Source organism: Scyliorhinus canicula, chromosome 26, assembly GCF_902713615.1.
Source record: "Scyliorhinus canicula chromosome 26, sScyCan1.1, whole genome shotgun sequence".
NCBI lineage: Eukaryota > Metazoa > Chordata > Chondrichthyes > Carcharhiniformes > Scyliorhinidae > Scyliorhinus > Scyliorhinus canicula.
This window is the reverse complement of record NC_052171.1, coordinates 18,974,522-19,001,012: the sequence shown is the minus strand read 5'-3', so window position 1 is coordinate 19,001,012 and position 26,491 is coordinate 18,974,522. Positions and strand designations below refer to the sequence as shown.

At 53.6% G+C, this 26,491-nt stretch overlaps 1 protein-coding gene across 1 annotated transcript in view; it reads left to right on the top strand.

Annotated features, from left to right (window-relative positions):
* The window catches only part of LOC119957482 (anthrax toxin receptor 1-like), a 170,625-nt gene that overhangs the window by 39,173 nt on the left and 104,961 nt on the right, over positions 1-26,491 (top strand). Inside the window, exons 4-8 of the mRNA XM_038785576.1 lie at positions 10,712-10,793; positions 11,413-11,446; positions 18,889-18,968; positions 21,312-21,380; positions 25,993-26,073. Of these exons, the coding sequence (XP_038641504.1) occupies positions 10,712-10,793; positions 11,413-11,446; positions 18,889-18,968; positions 21,312-21,380; positions 25,993-26,073 (346 nt within the window). The remainder of the gene's footprint in view (positions 1-10,711; positions 10,794-11,412; positions 11,447-18,888; positions 18,969-21,311; positions 21,381-25,992; positions 26,074-26,491) is intronic.

Here is a 26,491-nt window from a genome sequence, read left to right as displayed (position 1 = left end):
CACACACTCGCACAAAATCTCTCTCACACACGCACACACACTCACAGAAAATCTCTCTCACACATAAGAACATAAGAACATAAGAACTAGGAGCAGGAGTAGGCCATCTGGCCCCTCGAGCCTGCTCCGCCATTCAATTAGATCATGGCTGATCTTTTGTGGACTCAGCTCCACTTTCCGGCCCGAACACCATAACCCTTAATCCCTTTATTCTTCAAAAAACTATCTATCTTTACCTTAAAAACATGTAATGAAGGAGCCTCAACTGCTTCACTGGGCAAGGAATTCCATAGATTCACAACCCTTTGGGTGAAGAAGTTCCTCCTAAACTCAGTCCTAAATCTACTCCCCCTTATTTTGAGGCTATGCCCCCTAGTTCTGCTGTCACCCGCCAGTGGAAACAACCTGCCTGCATCTATCCTATCTATTCCCTTCATAATTTTAAATGTTTCTATAAGATCCCCCCTCATCCTTCTAAATTCCAACGAGTACAGTCCCAGTCTACTCAACCTCTCCTCATAATTCAACCCCTTCAGCTCTGGGATTAACCTAGTGAATCTCCTCTGCACACCCTCCAGCGCCAGTACGTCCTTTCTCAAGTAAGGAGACCAAAACTGAACACAATACTCCAGGTGTGGCCGCACTAACACCTTATACAATTGCAACACAACCTCCCTAGTCTTAAACTTCATCCCTCTAGCAATGAAGGACAAAATTCCATTTGCCTTCTTAATCACCTGTTGCACTTGTAAACCAACCTTCTGTGACTCATGCACTAGCACACCCAAGTCTCTCTGAACAGCGGCATGCTTTAATATTTTATCGTTTAAATAATAATCCCGTTTGCTGTTATTCCTACCAAAATGGATAACCTCACATTTGTCAACATTGTATTCCATCTGCCAGACCCGAGCCCATTCACTTAACCTATCCAAATCCCTCTGCAGACTTCCAGTATCCTCTGCACTTTTCGCTTTACCACTCATCTTAGTGTCATCTGCAAACTTGGACACATTGCCCTTGGTCCCCAACTCCAAATCATCAATGTAATGTACACATGCACACATGCTCGCACAAAATCTCTCTGTCACACACACACACTCGCACAAAATCTCTCTCACACGCACACACACTCGCACAAAGTCTCTCACACACGCACACACACTCGCACAAAATCTCTCTCACACACGCACACACACTCGCACAAAATCTCTCTCACACACGCACACACACTCGCACAAAATCTCTCTCACACATGCACACATGCTCACACAAAATCTCTCTCACACACACACACTCGCACAAAGTCTCTCTCACACGCGCACGCAAACTCGCACAAAATCTCTCTCACACACGCACACACACTCGCACAAAACCTCTCACGCACACACACTCGCACAAAATCTCTCTCACACGCACACACACTCACATAAAATCTCTCTCACACACGCACACACACTCGCACAAAATCACTCTCACGCACACACACTCGCACAAAATCTCTCACACACACACACTGGCACAAAATCTCTCTCACACATGCACACACACTCGCACAAAATCTCTCTCACACATGCACACACGCTCGCACAAAATCTCTCTCACACACACACACTCGCACAAAATCTCTCACACACATGCACACATGCTCACACAAAATCTCTCTCACACACACACTCGCACAAAGTCTCTCTCACACGCGCACGCAAACTCGCACAAAATCTCTCTCACACACGCACACACACTCGCACAAAACCTCTCGCACACACACTCGCACAAAATCTCTCTCACACGCACACACACTCACATAAAATCTCTCTCACACACGCACAGACACTCGCACAAAATCTCTCACACATGCACACACGCTCGCACAAAATCTCTCTCACACACACACTCGCACAAAGTCTCTCTCACACACGCACACACACTCGCACAAAATCTCTCTCACACACGCACACACACTCGCACAAAATCTCTCTCATGTGCACACACACTCGCACAAAATCTCTCTCACACACGCACACACACTCGCACAAAATCACTCTCACACGCACACACACTCGCACAAAATCTCTCTCACACACGCATACACACTCGCACAAAATCTCTCTCACACATTCACACACACGTGCTCACGCACTCGCGCTCTCACACAGATACACACACACAAAATCTCTCACACCCACATTCGTACACACGTGCTCACATACACACACATACAGAGACACACACACACACGTTCTCACTCTCACACTGACACACAGCTGCACAGACACTTACACACACAAACATTCTCACACCCACACTGATTCTGAGGATTTGGACCACAGTCAGTAAAAAGGAACAGTAAGAAGTCTTCCAACACCAGGTTAAAGTCCAACAGGTTTGTTTCAAACACGAGCTTTCGGAGCACGGCTCCTTCTTCAGGTGAATGGTAAAAAGGAACACTGCACGCCAGCAGGAAGAAGATGAGAGACACGAGTGGGAGCTGGCCACCATTCAGAAACATCATGGGTTGGATTCTCATTCCGCAGCGCAGAGCAGCCGGCTCGAGCTGCTGATCTTCCCCGGAGAATTGCCGGGTCTGTGGCTGGGTCATGCGACACGCGGCCGGCCATTGCACGGACCCGGCCTGCAAAATACAGTCCCCTCTTTGGACGGCTCGCGGGCCCAGGACCACCCCCCCCCCCCACCCCCCGCAACAGTGTCCCCAGCCCCTGATTAAGTCCCCCCCCGCCGGCGGATCGGCCCTCCCCCCCCCCCCCGACTGTGGCGGCGCTGGAGTGAGTCCGTGGCCGCCACGCCGAGTTCCCGGACCATGGGAGACCCACATCGTCGGGAACCCGGCTGGTCGGGGGCGGGGGCGGGGGCCCCTGGTTGAGGGGCTGTTTAGCACACTGGGCTAAATCGCTGGCTTTGAAAGCAGACCAAGGCAAGCCAGAAGCACGGTTCGATTCCCGTACCAGCCTCCCCGGACAGGCGCCGGAATGTGGCGACTAGGGGCTTTTCACAGTAACTTCATTTGAAGCCTACGCGTGACTATAAGCCATTTTCATTTCATTTCAACATCGGGGGCTAGGCCTCAAGCAACGTCCTGTGGCCGTCGGTACGGAGCGCGGCGGCGGCAGGGGGGGGGGGCAGAGCATCGCAAAAGCGGGGCCCCCCCCCACCCCCCCGATTTGGTCGGAAACGGGTATTCTCTGGCCGATCCCGAACGCGGAAACTGGTGAATCCCGCCCAATGGCTGACTGGATCATGGATCAATTTTCCCGTCCTCTCTGCCCACCATGATGCTCGATTCCCTTGTGGATCAATAACCTGTCTAACTCAGCTGTGAATAGACCCAGTGAGCTGCTTCCCCTCCTCTCTGAGGGACAGAGGTCCACAGATGAAAGGCCCGCGAGAGAAAAAGAAATCCTTGCTCGTTGTCAAGGTGGATGCAGGTGCACCTTGGATAGTTCAATGGTGGAGCCCCTGTTCCGCCCTGGTTTGAGCATCCGCTCTGTCCAGACCCCTCAGGGTCTTAGATGTTTCAATAAGATCACCTCCCAGTCATCTAACCTCTAATCATCTTTCCCCATCGGACAACTGCTTCATCCCAGAAATCAGCCCTTCCCACCAGGAATGGTTGGGGTAAATTAAAGTGCCCTGTTGCTTCGGCAACCTCAAGTGTCCTAATCTCACTGGAGACAATCGACAAAGTCATTGAGTGTGAATTTCCATGTGTTCAGACTCGAAAACCTGGCAACCCTCCAAATAGCCCCCTTGCAGGTTCCTGCATCCAAGGGAACGGGAATACTTGTTTTTCTCAGCAGTCCATAAGATATATTTGCGGATCGACTTTTTTGTGGTGGGAAAGGCTTTGCTGGCTGGGGTGAAGGGGTCGGAATACTCGCCAATTGCAGTGTCAGATCATGCTCCGCATTGGGTGGATATGGTACTGGAGAAGGGGGTAGTGCAGAGTGGAATTTAGATGTGGGACTTTTGGGGGACCAAGGGTTCTGTGAGAAAATTGAAATGGTAATTAAGGAAGATGTAGGTTTCAGCTTTACGGGTGAGGTGTCGAAGGCAGTGGTGAGGGGGGAGGTGATTTAGTTTAAGGCCAGGGTGGACAAAGAGGAGAGGTTGGAGCGGCAGAGGGTAATAGATGAGATGTTGGAGGAAGATAGGAGTTATCCAGAAGATGGGGACCCAGCGAAGCTGGAAAAGAGGAAGGAACTACAGGTGAGCTTCGACCGACTGTCCACCGGGAAGGCGGTGTGCCAACTGAGACAGCAAGGAGTGCAGTTTATGAACACGGAGATAAGGCGGGGTGTATGTTAGCAGGTCAGCTCCGGAGGGAGGCAGCGGCAAGGGAAATTCTTCAGGTGAGGGATAGGGCAGGGAAGTTGGTGGTGGCTCCGGATCTGATTAACAAGGTTTCTGAGGAGTTTTATGAGAGGTTGTACAGGTCAGAGCCACCGGGGGAGACCGTGAGATGCAGGAATTTCTAGATGGGTTGGAGTACCCGAGGCTAGGGGAGGGGGGCAGGGCTACATTAGAAGGAGCAATAGTGGAGCAGGAGATAAAGGATGCGATTGGGAGGATGCAATCGGGGAAGGTGGCAGGGCCGGATGGTTTCCGGTGGAATATTATAAAAATTCAAGGATTAGCTGGCACCCCTGATGGTGGAGATGTTTGAAGAGGGGATAGGGAAGGGGGTGTTGCCACAAACCTTGGGGCAGGCTTCGATTTCCCTGTTGCTAAAAAAAGATAAGGATCCGACGGAGTGTGGGTCGTATAGGCCCATATCACTTCTGAATGTGGACGCAAAAGTATTGGCGAAGGCACTGGCGGGTAGGCTGGAGGAGTGCCTCCCGAAGGTGATAGGTGAGGATCAGACGGGGTTCGTGAAAGGGAGGCAGCTCTTTTCAAACGTATTGGATATTGAAGGGTAATGAACGTCGTTATGGCACCGGCGGAAGGGAAGGAAACAGAGGTGGTTGTGGCATTGGACGCCGAGAAGGCCGGGTAGAATGGGAGTACCTGATAGCAATTCTGGAGCGGTTTGGGGTTGGACTGGGTAAAGCTACTATATAAGGAGCCGAAGGCGAGTGTCCGCACAAACAATATCAGCTCGAGATACTTTTCTCTCCACCGTGGGACGAGGCAGGGATGTCCTATGTCCCACCTGCTGTTTGCACTCGCGATTGAGCCATTGGCCGTCGCATTAAGAAGTTAGGGGATAGGGAAAGGAATAGTGCGGGGGGGCGATAGAGCAGAGGGTGTCCTTATATGCCGAAGACTTGCTGTTATACGTGTCAGAACGGAGCCGAGTGTGTCGATAGGGGGAATATTGGAGCTGCTTTGAATGTTTGGGTCATTCTCGGGGTACAATCTAGACAAGAGTGAGTATTTTGTGGTGTCTCAGCCGGGGGTGAGGGGGGGGGGGGGCTGCCATTCCGTAGGGCAGGGACTCACTTTAGGTATCTGGGGGTTGCCTGGGAGTGGGGGGAGGCTTCCCAGGTACAACATCACTAGTTTGGTGGGGAGAGTGAAAGCCGATCTGGCAAGGTGGGATGGTCTCCCTCTGTCACTGGCAGGTGGGGTACAGGCGGTTAAAATGAATGTGTTGCCGCGATTTCTGTTTATTTTTCAATGCCTACCGATTTTCCTGACAAAGGCTTTTTTCAGAGAGATTGAGGGAAGGATTACCTCGTTTATATGGGGAGGAAAGGTGGCCAGAGTGAGGAAGGGGCTGCTACAGAGGGGAAGGCAGGCAGGGGGTTTGGGTCTCCCGAACCTGATGTACTATTACTGGGCGGCGAATGTGGAGAAGATGCGGAGCTGGGTCAGAGGGGTTGATTTCCAGTGGGTCAGAATGGAGGAGAGTTTGTGCAGGGGGCCAGGATTGAAAGCACTCATAGAGGGGCCTCACGGTAGCACGGTGGTTAGCATCAATGCTTCACAGCTCCAGGGTCCCAGGTTCGATTCCCGGCTGGGTCACTGTCTGTGTGGAGTCTGAACGTCCTCCCCGTGTGTGCGTGGGTTTCCTCCGGGTGCTCCGGTTTCCTCCCACAGTCCAAAGATGTGCGGGTTAGGTGGATTGGCCATGCTAAATTGCCTGTAGTGTAAGGTTAATGGGGGGATTGTTGGGTTACGGGTATACGGGTTTCGTGGGTTTAAGTAGGGTGATCATTGCTCGGCACAACATCGAGGGCCGAAGGGCCTGTTCTGTGCTGTACTGTTCTATGTTCTATTTCATAGAATTTACAGTACAGAAGGAGGCCATTCGGCCCATCGAGTCTGCACCGGCTCCTGGAAAGAGCACCCTACCCAAGGTTAACATCTCCACCCTATCCCCATAACCCAGTAACCCCACCCAAGGGCAATTTATCATGGCCAGTCCACCTAACCTGCACATCTTTGGACTGTGGGAGGAAACCGGAGCACCCGGAAGAAACCCACGCACACACGGGGAGGACGTGCAGGCTCCGCACAGACAGTGACCCAAGCCGGAATCGAACCTGGGACCCTGGAGCTGTGAAGCGATTGTGCTAACCACCATGCTACCGTGCTGCCCTCGCAACAGCGCCGCTCCTGATAGCTCCGGGGAAATACTCAGGGAATAATAGTTTCATTTAAAATCTGGAGGCAGTTTCGGCAACACTTCGGGTTGGGGGCAGGGTCGAGGGAAATGCCGATTCGGGGGAAACCACAGATTTGAGCCAGGGAGGTGGGATGGAAGTTTTCGGAAATGGGAAGAGAAGGGGGATGAAGACACTAAAAGATTTGTTTCCTCGGGGTCGATTTGCAGGATTGAGGGAGCTGGAAGCGAAGTATGGGCTGGAGCAGGGGGAAATGTTTAGATACATGCAGGTTCGAGACTTTGCCAGAAAGGAAAAACAGAACTTCCTGGTTGAGGATTACTGGAAGGAGGTGTTTAGGTTAATCTCTAAAGTGGTGCACGTGAAACTGGACCCGGGCCCCGGGAGGCCATATTCGGGGTGTCGGACCGGCCGGGGTTGGAAACGGGTGCGGAGGCAGATATCGTAGCCTTCGCCTCGCTGATCGCCCGGAGGCGGATCCTGATGGGTTGGAGAGCAGCCTCTCCACCCTGTGCCCTGGCGTGGCGGGGGGACCTGCTGGAATTCTTGACCCTGGAGAAGGTTAAGTTTGAACTGAGGGGAAGGATGGAGGGGTTCTACAATTGATGGGCATAATTCATGATGCACTTTCAAGAACTGGATAACATCGAACATTAGTTGGGGGGGGGTGATTGGAAGGGTTGGGGGGAGGGAGGGTTGGGGCGAGGGGGGCTGTGTGTGTTAATGGCGACTATGGGTGATCCCAAATTCCTTTTTGTCCTTTGTTTGTGTGAGCACGCGGGCTACTGTTTGGGGTTTGATGGGAGGATGGGATCGTTGTTATTGATATGGGCATTGACATATTTGTTACTGATTATTGCTTATTGTTGGTGGGTGTAAATTTGGGAGAAAAGGTGAAAAAGGAGGCAAATAAAAAAATATTTTATAAAAAAACTCTCTAAATCTACAGGCTTTTCAAATTCAAATTCTTACATCACTATTCCCGAATTCAAAATCCTTCCCACACCAGAAAGCTACAAGATATTGGAGCAAAAGTGGACCATTCGGCCTATCGAGTCTGTTCTGCCATTCAATAAGATCATGGCTCACCTGATGTGACAATCCTCAACTCCACTTTCCCGCCTTGTTCCCATAACCCTCGATTCCCTCTCTGATTAATAATCTGTCTCTCTCAGCCTTTGAGCATACTTAACGGCCCGGCCTCTACAGCTCTCTGCGGTAAACAATTCCACAGATTCACTCCCCTCGGAGAGAAGAAATTCCTCCTCATCTCTGTCTGAAATGGGCGGCCCCCTCACTCTGCGATTCTGCCCTCTGGTCCTCGACTCTCCCACAAGGGGAAACAATCTCTCAGCATCGACCCTGTCAAACCCCCTGAGAATCCGATATGTCTCAATAAGGTTGTCTCTCATTCTTCTAAACAATGAGAACAGGCCCGACCTACTCAACCACCTCCTCAGAAAATCCCTCCAAACCCAGCGACCCTTCTCTGGACGGTCTCCAATTCCAGTATATCTTTCCTTCACAGAATTCCAGGTGGAGTCTAATTAGTGCCTTTGAGAACCCCAGAACTTTCCGATTTTGAGACTTCATTCCCTCTGAAATAAAGGTCAACATTCAATTTGCCTTCTCTATTAGCTACTGAACTTGCATTGCCAACCTTTGCCCGAGGACCCCCAGGTCCCTCTGTGCTGCAGCTTTCTGCCGCCTCTCTCCATTTAAATAACATTCAGCTCCTTTATTCTTCCTTCCAAAGTGCAGAACTTCCCATTTTCGAGGCATCGGTGTAACTTCGTACACGCCTGCCTGCCAGAATCAGCTGCCACCCTTTGACTTTTGAAAAAAGAAATGAAATGAAAATGAAAATCGCTTATTGTCACGAGTAGGCTTCAATTAAGTTACTGTGAAAAGCCCCTAGTCGCCACATTCCGGCGCCTGTCCGGGGAGGCTGGTACGGGAATCGAACCGTGCTGCTGGCCCGCTTGGTCTACTTTAAAAGCCAGCGATTTAGCCCAGTGAGCTAAACCAGCCCCTTTTGACCCTCCTTTTCCGAGAGATTGCTCACTCGGCCAATATAAGCGCTTCTATCAGCTCCTGATTGTTGCTGAACAGGTTTTCTCCATCCTGTTCCTGGTAAAAGCTATTATCATTATGATTATTGTTGGGAGAAGACCATTGTAAGGGGTTTATTTTCATTGAGGAACAGTCACAGCCACTGAGGAGCCCCCGCCCCTTCCCGGTGTGTCCTACGCCAAACAGGAAAGAGGAATAATAAAACAGAACATTTCCTGTCAGCTTGCCCCAATTGCAAGCCCTTGTCTTTGATGAGGAGCCGTCAATACAAATTTTCAACTGGGTCGCATTTAATTCTTTTTATTATAAATTTAGATTACCCAATTATTTTTCCAATTAAGGGGCAATTTAGCGTGGCCAATCCACCTACTCTGCACATTTTTGGGTTGTGGGGGCGAAACCCACGCAGACACGGGGAGAATGTGCAAACTCCACACGGACAGTGACCCAGAGCCGGGATCGAACCTGGGACCTTGGCGCCGTGAGGCGGTTGTGCGAACCACTAGGCCACCGTGCTGCCCTCTTCTTTTTATTATTAAACTATTATTTTACCATTAAATTATTATTTTTCTTCCCCCAATTTACTTTCTACTGAGATGACTGCCTCCTGTTGCGAGTTTATGAAATTCATTTTTCTGGGATGTGGGTGTGGGTGGCGAGGCCATTTATTGTCCATCCCTAATTGGCCCTGGAGAAGGTGGTGGTGAGCCGCCTTCTTGAGCCGCTGCTGTCCTCGAGTCGTAGGTACACCCACTGTGCTGTTAGGGAGGGAGTTCCAGGATTTTGACCCAGCGACAGTGAAGGACCGGCCGATATATTTCCAATTCAGGCTGGCGTGTGACTCGGAGGGGAACCTCCAGGGGGTGGTGGTGTCTTGTGCCCTTGTCCATCTGGGTGGCGGAGGTCACTGCTTTGGCAGGTGTGGTCAAAAGGAGCCTCAGTGAGTTCCTGCATGTTTAAGGTGGTGGATGGGGTGCCAGACAAGCGGGGCTGCTTTGTCCTGGATGGTGTTGACCCTCTTGAGTGTTGTTGGAGCTGCACTCATCCAGGCAAATGGAGAGTATTCCATCACACTCCTGGCTTGTGCCTTGTAGATGGTGGACAGGCTTTGGGGGGTCAGGAGGTGAGTTAATCTCTGGGAAATTCCCAGTATTTATATGACTAATCCTGGTCAATGGAAATCCCCAGATTGGTAATACCATTGAATGTCAAGGGGCGATGATTAGACCCTGTCTTGCTGGAGATGGCCATTGCCTGGCACCTGAGTGTTCCCAGTCTCCATGGCTGAGCTCAGGCATTGAGTGAGTTACACCATAGACTAACGCCTGTGTCACAGACAGTGACGGTCCTGTTGTCCAAGCATAGCAGGGTCAGACCTGAGCCGTCTCTTGTTGGCAGGTGCCAGGGAAGGTGGTCCACTTTCATACCTGTCACCAACTATGCCATCAGCTGAGTCGAAGTCTCAGTGAATGGTTACTGATTGGCATGGTATCACCTCGAAGGAGGTGTGTACCTCAATAACACATCGGCCAATCTGGTTCAATGATATAACAGTGGCTATGCGGCACACAAACAGAACATTCAGTCATGCCAGTGACCCCGCTCAAACCTCCTCCCAGCCTCCCTCAGTGAAACCTATCATCGTAAGCCTCGATTCCCTCCTCCTTCATGAGTTTGTCCGGCCTCCCCTTCACAATATCAATCGCTTCAAGCACTGCCTGTGGTGGCGAGCTCCACGTGACAAGGTTTCTCCTGGATTCCTGCCTTCAGCCGGCAGGAGGGGCACAGAATGGTTCATTTCCAGAAGGCAGCGTGATGCCATCTGCTAGACGTGTCGTGTTTGCAAGGATGCAACGCCACGGCACTTCTTCCAATCAGGTCCCGCTGCCCAAAGGCCGACGTCCACTCTCCAAGGGAAACTACTTCCTCCCGCGCCTTCCCTGGCGAGAGGGTAGGCCAGCGGACCGTGTTTTTGTGAGGATAATGAGATTGATTGCTTCCCTGTGAGAAATCTAACCCTCTTTTCTGCCACTGTCTTCCTCCGAAAGGGAAGAGATTCGCAAAGGGTTGGAAGAGCTTCAACTGGTGCAGCCTGGAGGGGACACCTACATGCACGAAGGCTTTGAGAGGGTACAGTCTGCATGCTGATTCACCTCTTGTACTTTCTGGGATAGTTGTGGTGGGGGAGAGAGGTGGTGGGGGGATGGGGGGGGGGGGGGTGCCGGGAAGGGGGTGGCGGACAGGGGTTGGTGGCGGGGGGGGGGGTGCTGGAGAATAAGAGAACTTCCCGTCTGGCAGTTCCAGTCGGTTTTGAAGGGGGCAGTAGCGAGTCGCTGTTGACCATAGTCACTCTCTGTGGTGAACAAAACCTGGATGTTTGACTCAGAGGGGTATTTAACCTCCCCCCCCCCCCCTCCGGTCATCGCCCTGCGCCACGCCGTCACGTGTGCCGCTGGTTGAAGTTGCCAGATGTGGCTGCCGAGGGCAGGAGGTCACCCACACGGACAGCAGCTGCCCTTCACAGTCCGAAGCCCCAGCGTGAGCTGAGCGCGATCCCACCCTGCGGTCCGTGCGGATGGACTCCTTCCCCCTCTGAGAAAAAGGGCTGTGGTCTGGGGGCCGGAGCTAGGCGGTTGGGGGATTGGACCTGCCCCAGGTTGGGGAGGTGCCCAGCACGGCTCGGCGTGCACGCCCTCCCGCTTCTCCCCTCTGTCAGCACCTCTGATTCCTGCCTTTCGTTTTCTTCCAGGCCAGTGAACAGATCTACTACTCCAGCGCCGACGGTAAGTGGAATGGCTGTCCAGGTGTGATCATGGCAGTCCCAGGTAATGCCACATGGGATGGGCATTGTTGTCAGCAGTGATGATGAAATTGGTGCATTAATCAACAAGATGAACTTGCCTTTATATTGCTCCATTAGCAAAACAAAAGTATTTCACTGGGGCAATTGTCAAACACAACCCAACACCGAGGCTGGATTATCCTCGTGTCGGCAAAGGCTGATGTCAGAAGGAACCGAGATTCTGAAGCTGCCAGTTCGCCAGGTGCAACCCCCCAGCAGCCCGCCCCCCTCTCCTCCTCCTCCCTGTCCCCCGACCCCAGGGCCAGGCTGGCATCCTCCACCACTACCCTGGTACTGGGCTGGCACTATCCTGGCACCACAGCACTATCCTGCCACAATCACTCTCTCTCCCCCCCCCCCCCCCCCCCCCCCCCCCCCCCCCCCCCCCCCCCCCCCCGAGCCGAGCTGATTCAGCCATATGGGCCTGACAAATATATCTTCATTCATCACAACGAGGCTCCCAAGTTAACCGGCACTGACCGGACAAAGAGATGTGTCGGGGAGAGAAGATCAGTGCTTCGGGGAGGGAAGATCAGTGCTTCGGGGAGGGAAGATCAGTGCGTCGGGGAGGGAAGATCAGTGCGTCGGGGAGGGAAGATCAGTGCTTCGGGGAGGGAACATCAGTGCGTCGGGGAGGGAAGATCAGTGCGTCGGGGAGGGAAGATCAGTGCGTCGGGGAGGGAAGATCAGTGTGTCGGGGAGGGAAGATCAGTGTGTCGGGGAGGGAAGATCAGTGTGTCGGGGAGGGAAGATCAGTGCTTCGGGGAGGGAAGATCAGTCCGTCGGGGAGGGAAGATCAGTGTTTCGGGGAGGGACGATCAGTGCTTCGGGGAGGGAAGATCAGTCCGTCGGGGAGGGAAGATCAGTGCTTCGAGGAGGGAAGATCAGTGCGTCGGGGAGGGAAGATCAGTGCTTCGGGGAGGGAAGATCAGTGCGTAGGGGAGGGAAGATCAGTGCGTCGGGGAGAGAAGATCAGTGCGTCGAGGAGGGAAGATCAGTGCTTCGGGGAGGGAAGATCAGTGCGTCGGGGAGGGAAGATCAGTCCGTCGGGGAGGGAAGATCAGTGCGTCGGGGAGGGAAGATCAGTGCGTCGGGGAGGGAAGATCAGTGCGTCGGGGAGGGAAGATCAGTGCGTCGGGGAGGGAAGATCAGTGCTTCGGGGAGGGAAGATCAGTGCTTCGGGGAGGGAAGATCAGTCCGTCGGGGAGGGAAGATCAGTGCGTCGGGGAGGGAAGATCAGTGCTTCGGGGAGGGAAGATCAGTCCGTCGGGGAGGGAAGATCAGTCCGTCGGGGAGGGAAGATCAGTGCTTCGGGGAGGGAAGATCAGTCCGTCGGGGAGGGAAGATCAGTGCGTCGGGGAGGGAAGATCAGTGCTTCGGGGAGGGAAGATCAGTGCGTCGGGGAGGGAAGATCAGTGCGTCGGGGAGGGAAGATCAGTGTGTCGGGGAGGGAAGATCAGTGCTTCGGGGAGGGAAGATCAGTCCGTCGGGGAGGGAAGATCAGTGCGTCGGGGAGGGAAGATCAGTCCGTCGGGGAGGGAAGATCAGTGCGTCGGGGAGGGAAGATCAGTGCGTCGGGGAGGGAAGATCAGTGCTTCGGGGAGGGAAGATCAGTGCGTCGGGGAGGGAAGATCAGTGCGTCGGGGAGGGAAGATCAGTGCTTCGGGGAGGGAAGATCAGTGCTTCGGGGAGGGAAGATCAGTGCGTCGGGGAGGGAAGATCAGTGCGTCGGGGAGGGAAGATCAGTGCGTCGGGGAGGGAAGATCAGTGTGTCGGGGAGGGAAGATCAGTGCGTCGGGGAGGGAAGATCAGTGCTTCGGGGAGGGAAGATCAGTGCTTCGGGGAGGGAAGATCAGTGCTTCGGGGAGGGAAGATCAGTGCGTCGGGGAGGGAAGATCAGTGCGTCGGGGAGGGAAGATCAGTGCGTCGGGGAGGGAAGATCAGTGTGTCGGGGAGGGAAGATCAGTGCGTCGGGGAGGGAAGATCAGTGCTTCGGGGAGGGAAGATCAGTGCTTCGGGGAGGGAAGATCAGTGCGTCGGGGAGGGAAGATCAGTGCTTCGGGGAGGGAAGATCAGTGCGTCGGGGAGGGAAGATCAGTGCGTCGGGGAGGGAAGATCAGTGCTTCGGGGAGGGAAGATCAGTGCGTCGGGGAGGGAAGATCAGTGCGTCGGGGAGGGAAGATCAGTGCGTGGGGGAGGGAAGATCAGTGCGTCGGGGAGGGAAGATCAGTGCGTCGGGGAGGGAAGATCAGTGCTTCGGAGAGGGAAGATCAGTGCGTCGGGGAGGGAAGATCAGTGCGTCGGGGAGGGAAGATCAGTGCGTCGGGGAGGGAAGATCAGTGCGTCGGGGAGGGAAGATCAGTGCGTCGGGGAGGGAAGATCAGTGCTTCGGAGAGGGAAGATCAGTGCGTCGGGGAGGGAAGATCAGTGCGTCGGGGAGGGAAGATCAGTGCGTGGGGGAGGGAAGATCAGTGCGTCGGGGAGGGAAGATCAGTGCTTCGGGGAGGGAAGATCAGTGCGTCGGGGAGGGAAGATCAGTGTGTCGGGGAGGGAAGATCAGTGTGTCGGGGAGGGAAGATCAGTGTTTCGGGGAGGGAAGATCAGTGCGTCGGGGAGGGAAGATCAGTGCTTCGGGGAGGGAAGATCAGTGCGTCGGGGAGGGACGATCAGTGCGTCGGGGAGGGAAGATCAGTGCGTCGGGGAGAGAAGATCAGTGCGTCGGGGAGGGAAGATCAGTGCGTCGGGGAGAGAAGATCAGTGCGTCGGGGAGAGAAGATCAGTGCGTCGGGGAGGGAAGATCAGTGCGTCGGGGAGGGAAGATCAGTGCGTCGGGGAGGGAAGATCAGTTCGTCGGGGAGGGAAGATCAGTGCGTCGGGGAGGGAAGATCAGTGTCGGGGAGGGAAGATCAGTGCTTCGGGGAGGGAAGATCAGTGCGTCGGGGAGGGAAGATCAGTGCGTCGGGGAGGGAAGATCAGTGCTTCGGGGAGGGAAGATCAGTGCGTCGGGGAGGGAAGATCAGTGCGTCGGGGAGGGAAGATCAGTCCGTCGGGGAGGGAAGATCAGTGTCGGGGAGGGAAGATCAGTGCGTCGGGGAGGGAAGATCAGTCCGTCGGGGAGGGAAGATCAGTGCGTCGGGGAGGGAAGATCAGTGCTTCGGGGAGGGAAGATCAGTGCGTCGGGGAGGGAAGATCAGTGCTTCGGGGAGGGAAGATCAGTGTCGGGGAGGGAAGATCAGTGCGTCGGGGAGGGAAGATCAGTGTCGGGGAGGGAAGATCAGTCCGTCGGGGAGGGAAGATCAGTGTCGGGGAGGGAAGATCAGTGCGTCGGGGAGGGAAGATCAGTCCGTCGGGGAGGGAAGATCAGTGTCGGGGAGGGAAGATCAGTGCGTCGGGGAGGGAAGATCAGTCCGTCGGGGAGGGAAGATCAGTGTCGGGGAGGGAAGATCAGTGCGTCGGGGAGGGAAGATCAGTCCGTCGGGGAGGGAAGATCAGTGCGTCGGGGAGGGAAGATCAGTCCGTCGGGGAGGGAAGATCAGTGTCGGGGAGGGAAGATCAGTGCGTCGGGGAGGGAAGATCAGTGTCGGGGAGGGAAGATCAGTGCGTCGGGGAGGGAAGATCAGTCCGTCGGGGAGGGAAGATCAGTGTCGGGGAGGGAAGATCAGTGCGTCGGGGAGGGAAGATCAGTGTCGGGGAGGGAAGATCAGTGCGTCGGGGAGGGAAGATCAGTCCGTCGGGGAGGGAAGATCAGTGTCGGGGAGGGAAGATCAGTGCGTCGGGGAGGGAAGATCAGTGCGTCGGGGAGGGAAGATCAGTGCGTCGGGGAGGGAAGATCAGTGCGTCGGGGAGGGAAGATCAGTGCGTCGGGAGGGAAGATCAGTGCGTCGGGGAGGGAAGATCAGTGAGTCGGGGAGGGAAGATCAGTGTCGGGGAGGGAAGATCAGTGCGTCGGGGAGGGAAGATCAGTGCGTCGGGGAGGGAAGATCAGTGCGTCGGGGAGGGAAGATCAGTGCGTCGGGGAGGGAAGATCAGTCCGTCGGGGAGGGAAGATCAGTGCGTCGGGGAGGGAAGATCAGTGCGTCGGGGAGGGAAGATCAGTGCGTCGGGGAGGGAAGATCAGTGCGTCGGGGAGGGAAGATCAGTGCGTCGGGGAGGGAAGATCAGTGCGTCGGGGAGGGAAGATCAGTGCGTCGGGGAGGGAAGATCAGTGTGTCGGGGAGGGAAGATCAGTGCGTCGGGGAGGGTAGATCAGTGCGTCGGGGAGGGAAGATCAGTGCGTCGGGGAGGGAAGATCAGTGTGTCGGGGAGGGAAGATCAGTGCTTCGGGGAGGGAAGATCAGTGTGTCGGGGAGGGAAGATCAGTGCTTCGGGGAGGGAAGATCAGTGCGTCGGGGAGGGAAGATCAGTGTGTCGGGGAGGGAAGATCAGTGCTTCGGGGAGGGAAGATCAGTGCGTCGGGGAGGGAAGATCAGTGCTTCGGGGGAGGGAAGATCAGTGCGTCGGGGAGGGAAGATCAGTGTGTCGGGGAGGGAAGATCAGTGCGTCGGGGAGGGAAGATCAGTGCGTCGGGGAGGGAAGATCAGTGCGTCGGGGAGGGAAGATCAGTGTGTCGGGGAGGGAAGATCAGTGCTTCGGGGAGGGAAGATCAGTGTGTCGGGGAGGGAAGATCAGTGCTTCGGGGAGGGAAGATCAGTGCGTCGGGGAGGGAAGATCAGTGTGTCGGGGAGGGAAGATCAGTGCTTCGGGGAGGGAAGATCAGTGCGTCGGGGAGGGAAGATCAGTGCTTCGGGGAGGGAAGATCAGTGCGTCGGGGAGGGAAGATCAGTGCTTCGGGGAGGGAAGATCAGTGCTTCGGGGAGGGAAGATCAGTGCGTGGGGGAGGGAAGATCAGTGCGTCGGGGAGGGAAGATCAGTGCTTCGGGGAGGGAAGATCAGTGCTTCGGGGAGGGAAGATCAGTGCGTCGGGGAGAGAAGATCAGTGCGTGGGGGAGGGAAGATCAGTGCGTGGGGGAGGGAAGATCACTCCGTCGGGGAGGGAAGATCAGTGCGTCGGGGAGGGAAGATCAGTGCGTCGGGGAGGGAAGATCAGTGCGTCGGGGAGGGAAGATCAGTGCGTAGGGGAGGGAAGATCAGTGCTTCGGGGAGGGAAGATCAGTCCGTCGGGGAGGGAAGATCAGTGCTTCGGGGAGGGAAGATCAGTGCGTCGGGGAGGGAAGATCAGTGCTTCGGGGAGGGAAGATCAGTGCTTCGGGGAGGGAAGATCAGTGGGTCGGGGAGGGAAGATCAGTGCGTCGGGGAGGGAAGATCAGTGCGTCGGGGAGGGAAGATCAGTGCGTCGGGGAGAGAAGATCAGTGCGTGGGGGAGGGAAGATCAGTGCGTGGGGGAGGGAAGATCACTCCGTCGGGGAGGGAAGATCAGTGCGTCGGGGAGGGAAGATCAGTGCGTCGGGGAGGGAAGATCAGTGCGTCGGGGAGGGAAGATCAGTCCGTCGGGGAGGGAAGATCAGTGCGTCGGGGAGGGAAGATCAGTGCGTCGGGGCTTGGCGGTCGATGGTATTGTTCCCCCGTGGAGAAGCAGCACAACAATGCAAATTAACACAATATAAAGTTACAGAATAGACACTACAGTAAGGAACACCCCCCCCCCCCCCCCCCCCCCCCCCCCGCCCCGGGTTGCTGCTGCTATTGACCAAGATACCTATCTTTGCGCCAGGAAGTCCAGAAAAGGCTGCCATCGTTTATAGAACCCTTGTATTGATCCTCTCAGGGCAAATTTGACCCTTTCCAATTTTATAAATCCCGCCATGTCACTGATCCAGGTCTCCACACTTGGGGGCCTCGCATCCTTCCACTGCAGCAAGATCCTCCGCCGGGCTACTAGGGACGCAAAGGCCAGGACACCGGCCTCTTTCGCCTCCTGCTCTCCCGGCTCTACCGCAACTCCAAACATCGCGAATCCCCACCCTGGTTTGACCCTGGATCCAACCACCCTCAACACCGTCCCCGCCACCCCCTTCCAGAATTCTTCCAGTGCTGGGCATGCCCAGAACATATGGGCGTGGTTCGCTGGACTCCCCGAACATCTGGTGCACCTATCCTCACCCCCAAAGAACCTACTCATCCTAGTCCCGGACATGTGGGCCCGGTGCAGCACCTTAAATTGGATGAGACTAAGCCTCGCACATGAGGAGGAAGAGTTGACTCTCTCCAAGGCAGCCGCCCAAGTCCCGTCCTCTATCTGCTCCCCGAGTTCCTCCTCCCATTTAGCCTTCAGCTCCTCCACTGACGACTCGTCCACCTCCTGCATTACCTTATAGATGTCAGACACCTTCCCCTCTCAGACCCACACCCCCGAAAGCACTCTGTCCATCGTCCCCCGCGACGGCAGCAGAGGGAATCCCTCTACCTGCAGCCTAGCAAACGCCTTTACCTGCAAGTATCTGAACATGTTCCCTTGGGGAAGGCCAAATTTATCTTCCAGTTCCCCCAGGCCCGCAAACCGCCCGCCAATAAACAGGTCCCTCAATTAGCTGATGCCCGCCCTTTGCCACCCCCTAAATCCCCCATCCTTGTTCCCCGGGATGAACCAATGGTTGCCACCCAGTGGAGCCTCCATCGAGCCCCCTGTTTCCCCCCCGATGCCGTCTCCACTGTCTCCAGATTCTTAGGGTCGCCGCCACCACCGGGCTCGTGGTAAACCTCTTAGGGGAGAGCGGCAACGGTGCCGTTACCATGGCACCCAGGCTCGTACCTCTACATGACGCCATCTCCATTCTTTTCCATGCCGCCCCTCCCCCCTCCATCACCCATTTACGCACCATTGACACATTGGCTGCCCAATAGTACCCCAGAAGGTTGGGCAGCGCCAGCCCGCCTCAATCCCTCCCTCGCTCCAGGAACACCCTCCTCACTCTCGGGAGTCCCATGTGCCCAAACAAAGCTCAAAATACTGCTAGTCACTCTCCGAAAGAAGGCCCTAGGGATAAAGATGGGCAGGCACTGAAAGAGGAACAAGAACCTCGGAAGCACCGTCATTTTGACGGACTGTACCCTCCCCGCCAACGACAATGTCCCACCTCTTGAACTCCTCCTCCATCTGATCTACCAGTCTGGGTGAAGTTATGCTCGTGAAGAGTCCCCCAGTCCCTGGCCACCTGCACCCCCAGGTACCTAAAGCTCTCCCCTGCCCGCCTCAGCGGGAGCCTACCAATTCCTTCCTCCTGGTCTCCAGGGTGAGGTTTGGGCCCTTTCAAGGCATCTATCGAAATTCACCGCTGAGTGGGTTAGAGTGAGAGGTTATAGGTCCAGTGTCAGCACCGCAGGGTTATTTCTCTTGCTGCTTGAGGAGGAGCTCCGAAAGTAACTGAGTACATTTCACGCACACAGGTTACCGGACTGCCAGTGTCATCATTGCTCTGACAGATGGCGAGCTGATGGAAAATCACTTCTTCTACGCTGAGCGAGAGGTAAGGGCCTTGTGTCAGATTCGATGATGAATTGCGATCTTTCCCCTCCGCACTGCCGGGACAAGGGGAGGGAATTTAAAAACGAACACTTGGGTCGAGCAAGGAATTAACAATGCGCGATATTCAAAACAAGGCTGTGGGAGAGGAAAGTTTCAACTCTGCACAGTTAAACTTGCCTGATCAAATAATAATTTGATTCCCGCATAGACTGATAAAGATTATTATTAAACGCAGACCCCCGTCGCAGCAGATCCCACTCACCGGGTAAAGGAAGTGTCTCCCAGATTCCCGACGGGATTGCTTCCGACGGTCACCTTTAAGGCCTGACGTCTAAATTGCCCGTAGTGTAAGGTTAATGGGGGGATTGTTGGGATACGGGTTACGTGGGTTTAAGTAGGGTGATCATTGCTCGGCACAACATCGAGGGCCGAAGGGCCTGTTCTGTGCTGTACTGTTCTATGTTCTATGTCTCGGTCTCACGGCCGACTGCGAATATCTCCCTCCGTCCGTGCTGCCGAACACTAGTGTCGTTCCGAGGCCCTCCTCCCAGATCATTCCTCACCTCCGCCCCCTCCCCCCCCCTCCCCCCCCCCCCCCGATAGAACTTTGTCCTGCTGACCCCTCCTGTTTGAGCCGACGGCCTTTTCACGGGAATGTCACTTTAAGAAATGTTTGTCTTCTCAAGTGGCTGCAGTGATGTCAGTGTGTGGGTGGGGCTGGGCTCTGCCTCTGCTCTTTACTTCCGTTTTGAGCTGGAAGCTGTTTTTGGCTCCGAGTTTTGGTTTCATTTTCATTTGGAGAGATGTATTGAAACCAAGGAGATGTACTTTGGTCTCTCTATTGACTGTCAGTTGAAAGGGAAGAATGGGCAGGGCTGTGTGGTGGGGGGGGGGGGCGGGGGGAGAGGCAGGAGAATGGCGCTGGGTGAATTGCTCATTTGCAGGACTGGTGCAGACACGATGGGCCGAATGGACCCCTTGTGCGCTGTAACGATTCTGTGATGAAAAGTTCGATTGTGCAGGTGAATCAGAAACTTGGCCGAACGAGCTGCAAAACCAGTGAGTCTGAGGCAGTGTATCACAGAGGCTGGGTATCCTGCAGTGAGTAAATCACCTCCTGATTCCCCAAAGCGTGTCCGGAGTGTGATGGACCACTCTCCACTTGCCTGGATGAGCGCAGCTTCAATAACACTCACAAAGCTCGACACCATCCAGGGACAAAGCAGCCCCGCTTGATTGCTCCCCCTTCCACAAACGTTCACTCCCTCCACCACCGACGCACAGTGGCAGCCGTGTGTACCATCTACAGGATGCACTGCAGCAACTCGCCAAGGCTCCTTAGGCAGCACCTTCCAAACCCACGGCCTCTACCATCTAGAAGGACAAGAGCAGCAGATACCTGGGAACCCCACCAGCTGGAGGTTCCCCTCCGAGTCACTCACCACCCTGACTGGGAAATATATCGGCCGTTCCTTCACTGTCGCTGGAACTGTCTCCCTAACAGCACAGTGGGTGTACCTACACCTCAGGGACTCCAGCGGTTCAAGAAGGCGGCTCCCCCACCACCTGCTCAAGGGCAGTTAGGGATGGGCAACAAATGCTGGCCCAACAGGCGACACCCACATCCAGTGAATGAATAAGAATGAGGGACTTTTCCTCCCTCTTTCCTTGTGTCCGTCTTTCGAACACCTTTCGACACAACGTGCCTTCTGGTTTGTTTGGTGTCCTTCCGATTGAGAAAAAAATGTTTCCTGAACATTTGACAACCTTGGTTTAAGGGGCTCCTGTGAAGAGCAACAACTCTTGGCAACACAATGTTCCCGGCAATGATATTCCGACTGGGAAGCATCAGGATAAATATCCTGAAGGTCTCTTTCGGAAACCGCCAAAGTTGGAATGCCTGGGACACGAGACAGGATAAGATTCAGGAGCAGCTGACGGGCGAGCTTGTTTTCCTGGTTCCTGGTTTTTAGATCCGAGAATAGAAAGCAGCACAATAGGTCATAGTTCCAACATAGCACGGAGAAGTAGAAGAGGAAGAGGTTTCAGGATGCCGGGATTAAACTTGGGAGAAAGGAAATCTCCATGTGTTCTGAAAGTGGATCTTATTTTGGGCTCATTGAGGTCAGTGGAGTCAATCTGCGGTGGACATCTGTAGAACTCTGAGGGAACGAGAATAACTTCTGGTCGCGGAACCCAGTTGCTGCTTGAAGGCCGGCTGAAATTCTGCTCTGTGACAGACAGACAGAAATGGGGTAAATAGTGAGCCCGTCTGATGTAAGCCTGTTGATACCCGCTTCAGCGATTTTAGATTTTCACAGGACCCGTCTCTTTCTTTCCCCAGGCAGACCGCTCTCGAAGTCTCGGAGCCACGATCTACTGTGTCGGTGTGAAAGACTTCAATGAGACGCAGGTGCGTGGTCGCTTTTACTCCCCGACTGTGCTAATCTGATACATGTGTACCTCATCGGTCAAGTCACCAAACGATCCTGCTCTGCTTTTAGCTCCTTGGGGTTCGGACTTGAGCTCAGGGATTGTCACTGCTGTGGAAAGCCTTTGTGTGCCGTTGTTTGTACCTCTTCGTGGCCTTTTCAATTGGGGCCTCTCTGATTGAGAAACACTCCAGTCACGATCACCTGATCGCACTTGAATGAGACAATGTTTGAAACAGACTGTTCCACTTGGAGTAAGAAGGATCTCATTGCAGTAGCACCTTCATCAAGCTCAGGACGTGTCAAGGTGATTTTCCAGCCATTAAATGACTTTTGAGATGAATTCACTATCGCGTTTGAAAACTGACGTCGCCTCGCTGTTATTCCGCAGCACGGTGGCATTGTGGATAGCACAATTGCTTCACAGCTCCAGAGTCCCAGGTTCGATTCCGGCTTGGGTCACTGCCTGTGCGGAGTCTGCACGCCCTCCCCGTGTGTGCGTGGGTTTCCTCCGGGTGCTCCGGTTTCCTCCCACAGTCCAAAGATGTGCAGGTTAGGTGGATTGGCCATGATAAATTGCCCTTAGTGTCCACAAATTGCCCTTAGTGTTGGGTGGGGTTACTGGGTTATGGGGATGGGGTGGAGGTGTTGACCTTGGGTAGGGTGCTCTTTCCAAGAGCTAGTGCAGACTCAATGGGCCGAATGGCCTCCTTCTGCACTGTAAATTCTAAGAAACACTGTGGTGTTGCTAAACCCCAGCAAGGTCACACTTTTTCCTTTGTGCCTCATAACAAAAATCACCTGGAACAAAATAAGGCCCTTGCTTTGCTTGATCCTACTGTGTAAACTCACCCTCTCCCTTCAAAGAAATCTGCGCTGAAACCTGTGTGTTTTTTAAAATAGCGACCGACAGCCCATTCGCGATTGGAATCTGGATTTGGAACCTGCTCCCCAAAAAGCTCTGGGTTTGGCATCAGACATTCCCAAGGAGCATACTGGCGACCTGTATTTTCTTTTAGTCGATCATTTGGAAAGCAGTCGGGAAAATGAGGTGTCCCGCTCAGCAGCAAGCATTCCAATGATTCCTTGAAATCCAAGGGAAATTAAACTTGGCCAAAGTTAAAGCCTGCTGCTGAATTGAAAGCATCGCGGGCGGAAGATGCACCCTCATTGTTCGCAGAGTCGGAATTTTTCAAGGAAATCACCTCCGCAGTTTTGTGATGTTGGAGCAGCTCATCAGGGGAGGCCGAGGGTGCTGGCATTGCTGACTGTGTCCCAAATCTTCCTGTGGTCTTCGTCCACAGCCACACGGGCAAGGTTCCCGAGGCAATGGGACATCGCACGAACTCCACGATGGCTGATCACCTGCGCAGGCCAAGGCACGACTGGTCCAATCCACGAAATGAAAAGCCCATCATCGCAAAACCTTTACTGCCGCCTTCCAATCGACATGGCAGCCAAGGGTTTTCGTTCAGCCAATACGTTTTCATCACATTTGCGCAGAAACGTTTGTTAGACGTGAGCAAAGGCTGTTCAAGGTGCGCTGAACCGCTCCTGCACTGAACCACAGATCAGGAGAGTGCCGATTTGAGCCAAGGCGCAAGCTTTCACGTCCGTCAAGCCAAGGCTGGGCAAACGGGAGCCAGAATTTCCCTTCCTGGAAGCTGTGCAGTAACTCTTGCCAAAAGTGGGTTGATGCCGCACTCAGTGGCTGTGTTACTCTTGGAGCCGGACGCTGGCTGGTCGATGTAGCGACGTGGTAGGTCAGGAAAGGGCGGTCAGGTGGCACAGTGGATTTCAGTTCCATTTCAGAACTAATACATTCTTGCTTGTGTTATGGGCCAGGGTTTAGAGAACCCCAAAGTGTATCATGGAGTTCACCTGACCCACAACTTTTAATAGATTGTGGTATGGGGAGCACACGGCCCACTCTACAGGTGTGGTACAGCAGAAATGGAAAAGTATTTTTTAAAGCAAAACAATGTTTATTCTATGAACTCAAGTTAACCTTTTTAAAACATACAGTGAACATCTGAGCAACCATCAATTCAAATACAACCCCCAAAGACTACAACACTCAGTAATCCTTTAATCTTTCCTTTTAACATCCATAAGAGTTAAAAAACAAAACCTTTAACAGAAGCACATCAGGTTAAAGTCACTACTGAGAGCAGTTATTAGTTTTAAATCACCGGGATCGATTTACAGTCTTCAGATTACAGAGAGAGACTCTATTACACCTTCTGGTTGTGACTGCAGCTATCCAGCTCTGAAAACGAAACTAAAACACACCCTGCAGCAAACAGCCTAAAACAAAAGTAAAAAGCTGACAGACAGCCCAGCTCCACCCACTCTCTGACATCACTGCAATAATAAACACCCATTTCTTAAAGGTACTCTCACTACAGATATTTATAGACACACCCATTTATAAACATCCATTTCTTAAAGGTACTCTCACATGACACTTGGGAAGAAGTAATCGGATTTGACAGTGGTGACGGCGTCCTGAGATGCGAGCAGTGGGTGGACTGAGCTCGTTGTGTCTAAAGCCACCCGCGTCTCCCAGACTCCTTGTTTGCTCATTGACTGATTTCCGAGCTTTGCACGGATTGGGAAATGTAACGGTTCACTCCATGGGACTTTTTGATCCTGTTCTGAGGTCGCTGAGAGAGAGAGAGAGAGAGACAGAGGAAAAGAGAGAGACAGAGAGAGACACAGAGAGAGAGAGACAGAGAAAGAGAGAGAGAGACAGAGACAGAGAGAGAGACAGAGAGACAGAGAGAGAGAAAGACAGACAGACAGAGAGGCAGAGACAGACAGACAGACAGAGAGGCTTCTGGGTTTGCTCAGAACGCCCAGGGGCGTGGCCTCACATCAACCCCTTGGCCACTGCCTCGCACTCTGCAATAATGGGAACCGTGACTTCATTTCAAGCCAAATGCAATTCCTGAATCCCTTCACAGCTGACGGGCCTCAGCCATTTGCCACTCGGTGGATAGCGACGTTTTTATCAGCCGCCCGATGGTTAGCACGAACGGGAAGATCTGCTGCTGGAGTTGGAGGGAGGGTAGAGAGAACCCTGACCACCTATTGCATTACAGTACTTGGCTTCCTGCTACACGTGGCACCTGGGCTGGGCAGGGTATAGGTGTAAAACGGGATTTAAGCACATGGACTGCATGAAGGTTTGTTTATTCCACTGGTATCAAATCTGTATAAACTGTCAAGGAAAGTGTAACTCGAAGAAAGAGACTGTTTGGAGAGAACAGTCACCACCGATGCCCCAATTCTCCGTCCTAATCAGGGTCTTCGCTCCTCAATATAATCACACACCAGGCTTATTCAGGCTGGTTCTGCTGCCCAGCTGCTGGCTGGAGGCCTGTTCTGTCTATGTCTGCCTCTCTGTCTGTCTGTCTCTGCCTCTCTGTCTGCCTCTCTGTCTGCCTCTGCCTGCCTCTCTGTCTGTCTGTCTGTCTCTGCCTCTCTGTCTGCCTCTGCCTCTCTGTCTGCCTCTCTGTCTGCCTCTCTGTCTGCCTCTCTGTCTGTCTCTCTGTCTGCCTGTCTGTGTCTCTCTGTCTGCCTCTCTGTCTGTCTGTCTCTGTCTCTCTGTCTGTCTGTCTGCCTCTCTGTCTGTCTGTCTGTCTGTCTGTCTCTGTCTCTCTGTCTGTCTGTCTGTCTGTCTGTCTCTGCCTGTCTGTCTGTCTGTCTGTCTGTCTGTCTCTGCCTCTCTGCCTCTCTGCCTGTCTGTCTGTCTGTCTGCCTCCCTGTCTGTCTCTGTCTGTCTGTCTCTGTCTCTCTGTCTGTCTCTGTCTGTCTCTCTCTCTCTGTCTGTCTCTCTGTCTCTGCCTGTATCTCTCGCTCTGTCTCTCTCTCTGTCTCTCTTTCTCTCTTTTTTTCTCTCTCTGTCTCGCTCGCTCTGTCTCTCTTGTTTTCTCTCTCTGTCTCGCTCTCTCTGTCTCTCTTGTTTTCTCTCTCTCTCTGTCTCTCTCTGTCTTTCTCTCTGTGTCGGTCTCTCTCTTTCTCTCTCTCTCTCTTTCTTTCTCTCTGTCTCTCTTTATAGACAAAGTCAAAGATGCTCGCATTCAAAGTATCGTCTTGCATCTTTGACTTTGTCTGTATCTATGTTTCTGGAATCTTCTTCTTCATTCACCTGAGGAAGGAGCAGTGCTCCGAAAGCTAGTGATTTGAAACAAACCTGTTAGACTTTACCCTGGTGTTGTCAGACTTCTTACTGTGCAACATTATAGACAGCTTTCAGTGACCGTGTTCAATGGCGACTCGGTGCCATCCTTTTACCCAGAGCAGGGATTTAAGCCATGACAAAATTAATTCATTTTCTCCATTTCTTACCGAGTTAGGTATTGTATAAAGGAATCAAAGTTTGATGGTTCCTGATGAGAAAAGAATAATTTGGAACTGATTTTTACTTTTGCCTCTTTTTTTCAGCAAACTTTCGTGAGTTCCACGTTGTTGGAAAAGAATGTTTTCTCCCTCCCCGCCGGAATATTAAGGTTATTTTTTTTGTTTTCTCCCTCTCTCTCCCCCCCCCCCACCCCCCGCTACTTTCCTTCCTTTCCCTTTTCCCTGCAGTTGGCACGGATTGCAGACAGCAAGGATCACGTGTTCCCGGTAAACGATGGCTTCGAGGCTCTCCAGGGCATCATCGACTCAGTGAGTACGGCCCCCGACGTGGCTGTTAATTGTCCTGATTGACGGCAGGCGTTTGCAGGCAGCTGCTTCGAGTTAAGTGGTTGAGGTGCTGGGCCCCGATCTGAGCTGGTCTGCAGTCAGCGCTGAGAGAGAGAGAGCTGGAAACTATGAGGACTTGGCACCCAGGGCTTGGCGTTCCTGTCACTCAGGCACACGAGTCAGAGTCGACGCACATTGGCAAAAGGCAGCAAACAGCAAGGGCGAAGCTGACAGATGAGGGGGTGACAAAGAGGCAGACTGCGGTGTTTGTACACTATGCAGCTGAAGTCAAGTGTCCAGAGCAGGTTTCGGTTTAAGCACTCAAGCTGAATTCTGCAGTGTTTTTCCCGATTCTAACAGGGGCAGAAACGATGCTGACCAGTTACTGGAACAATTCTTG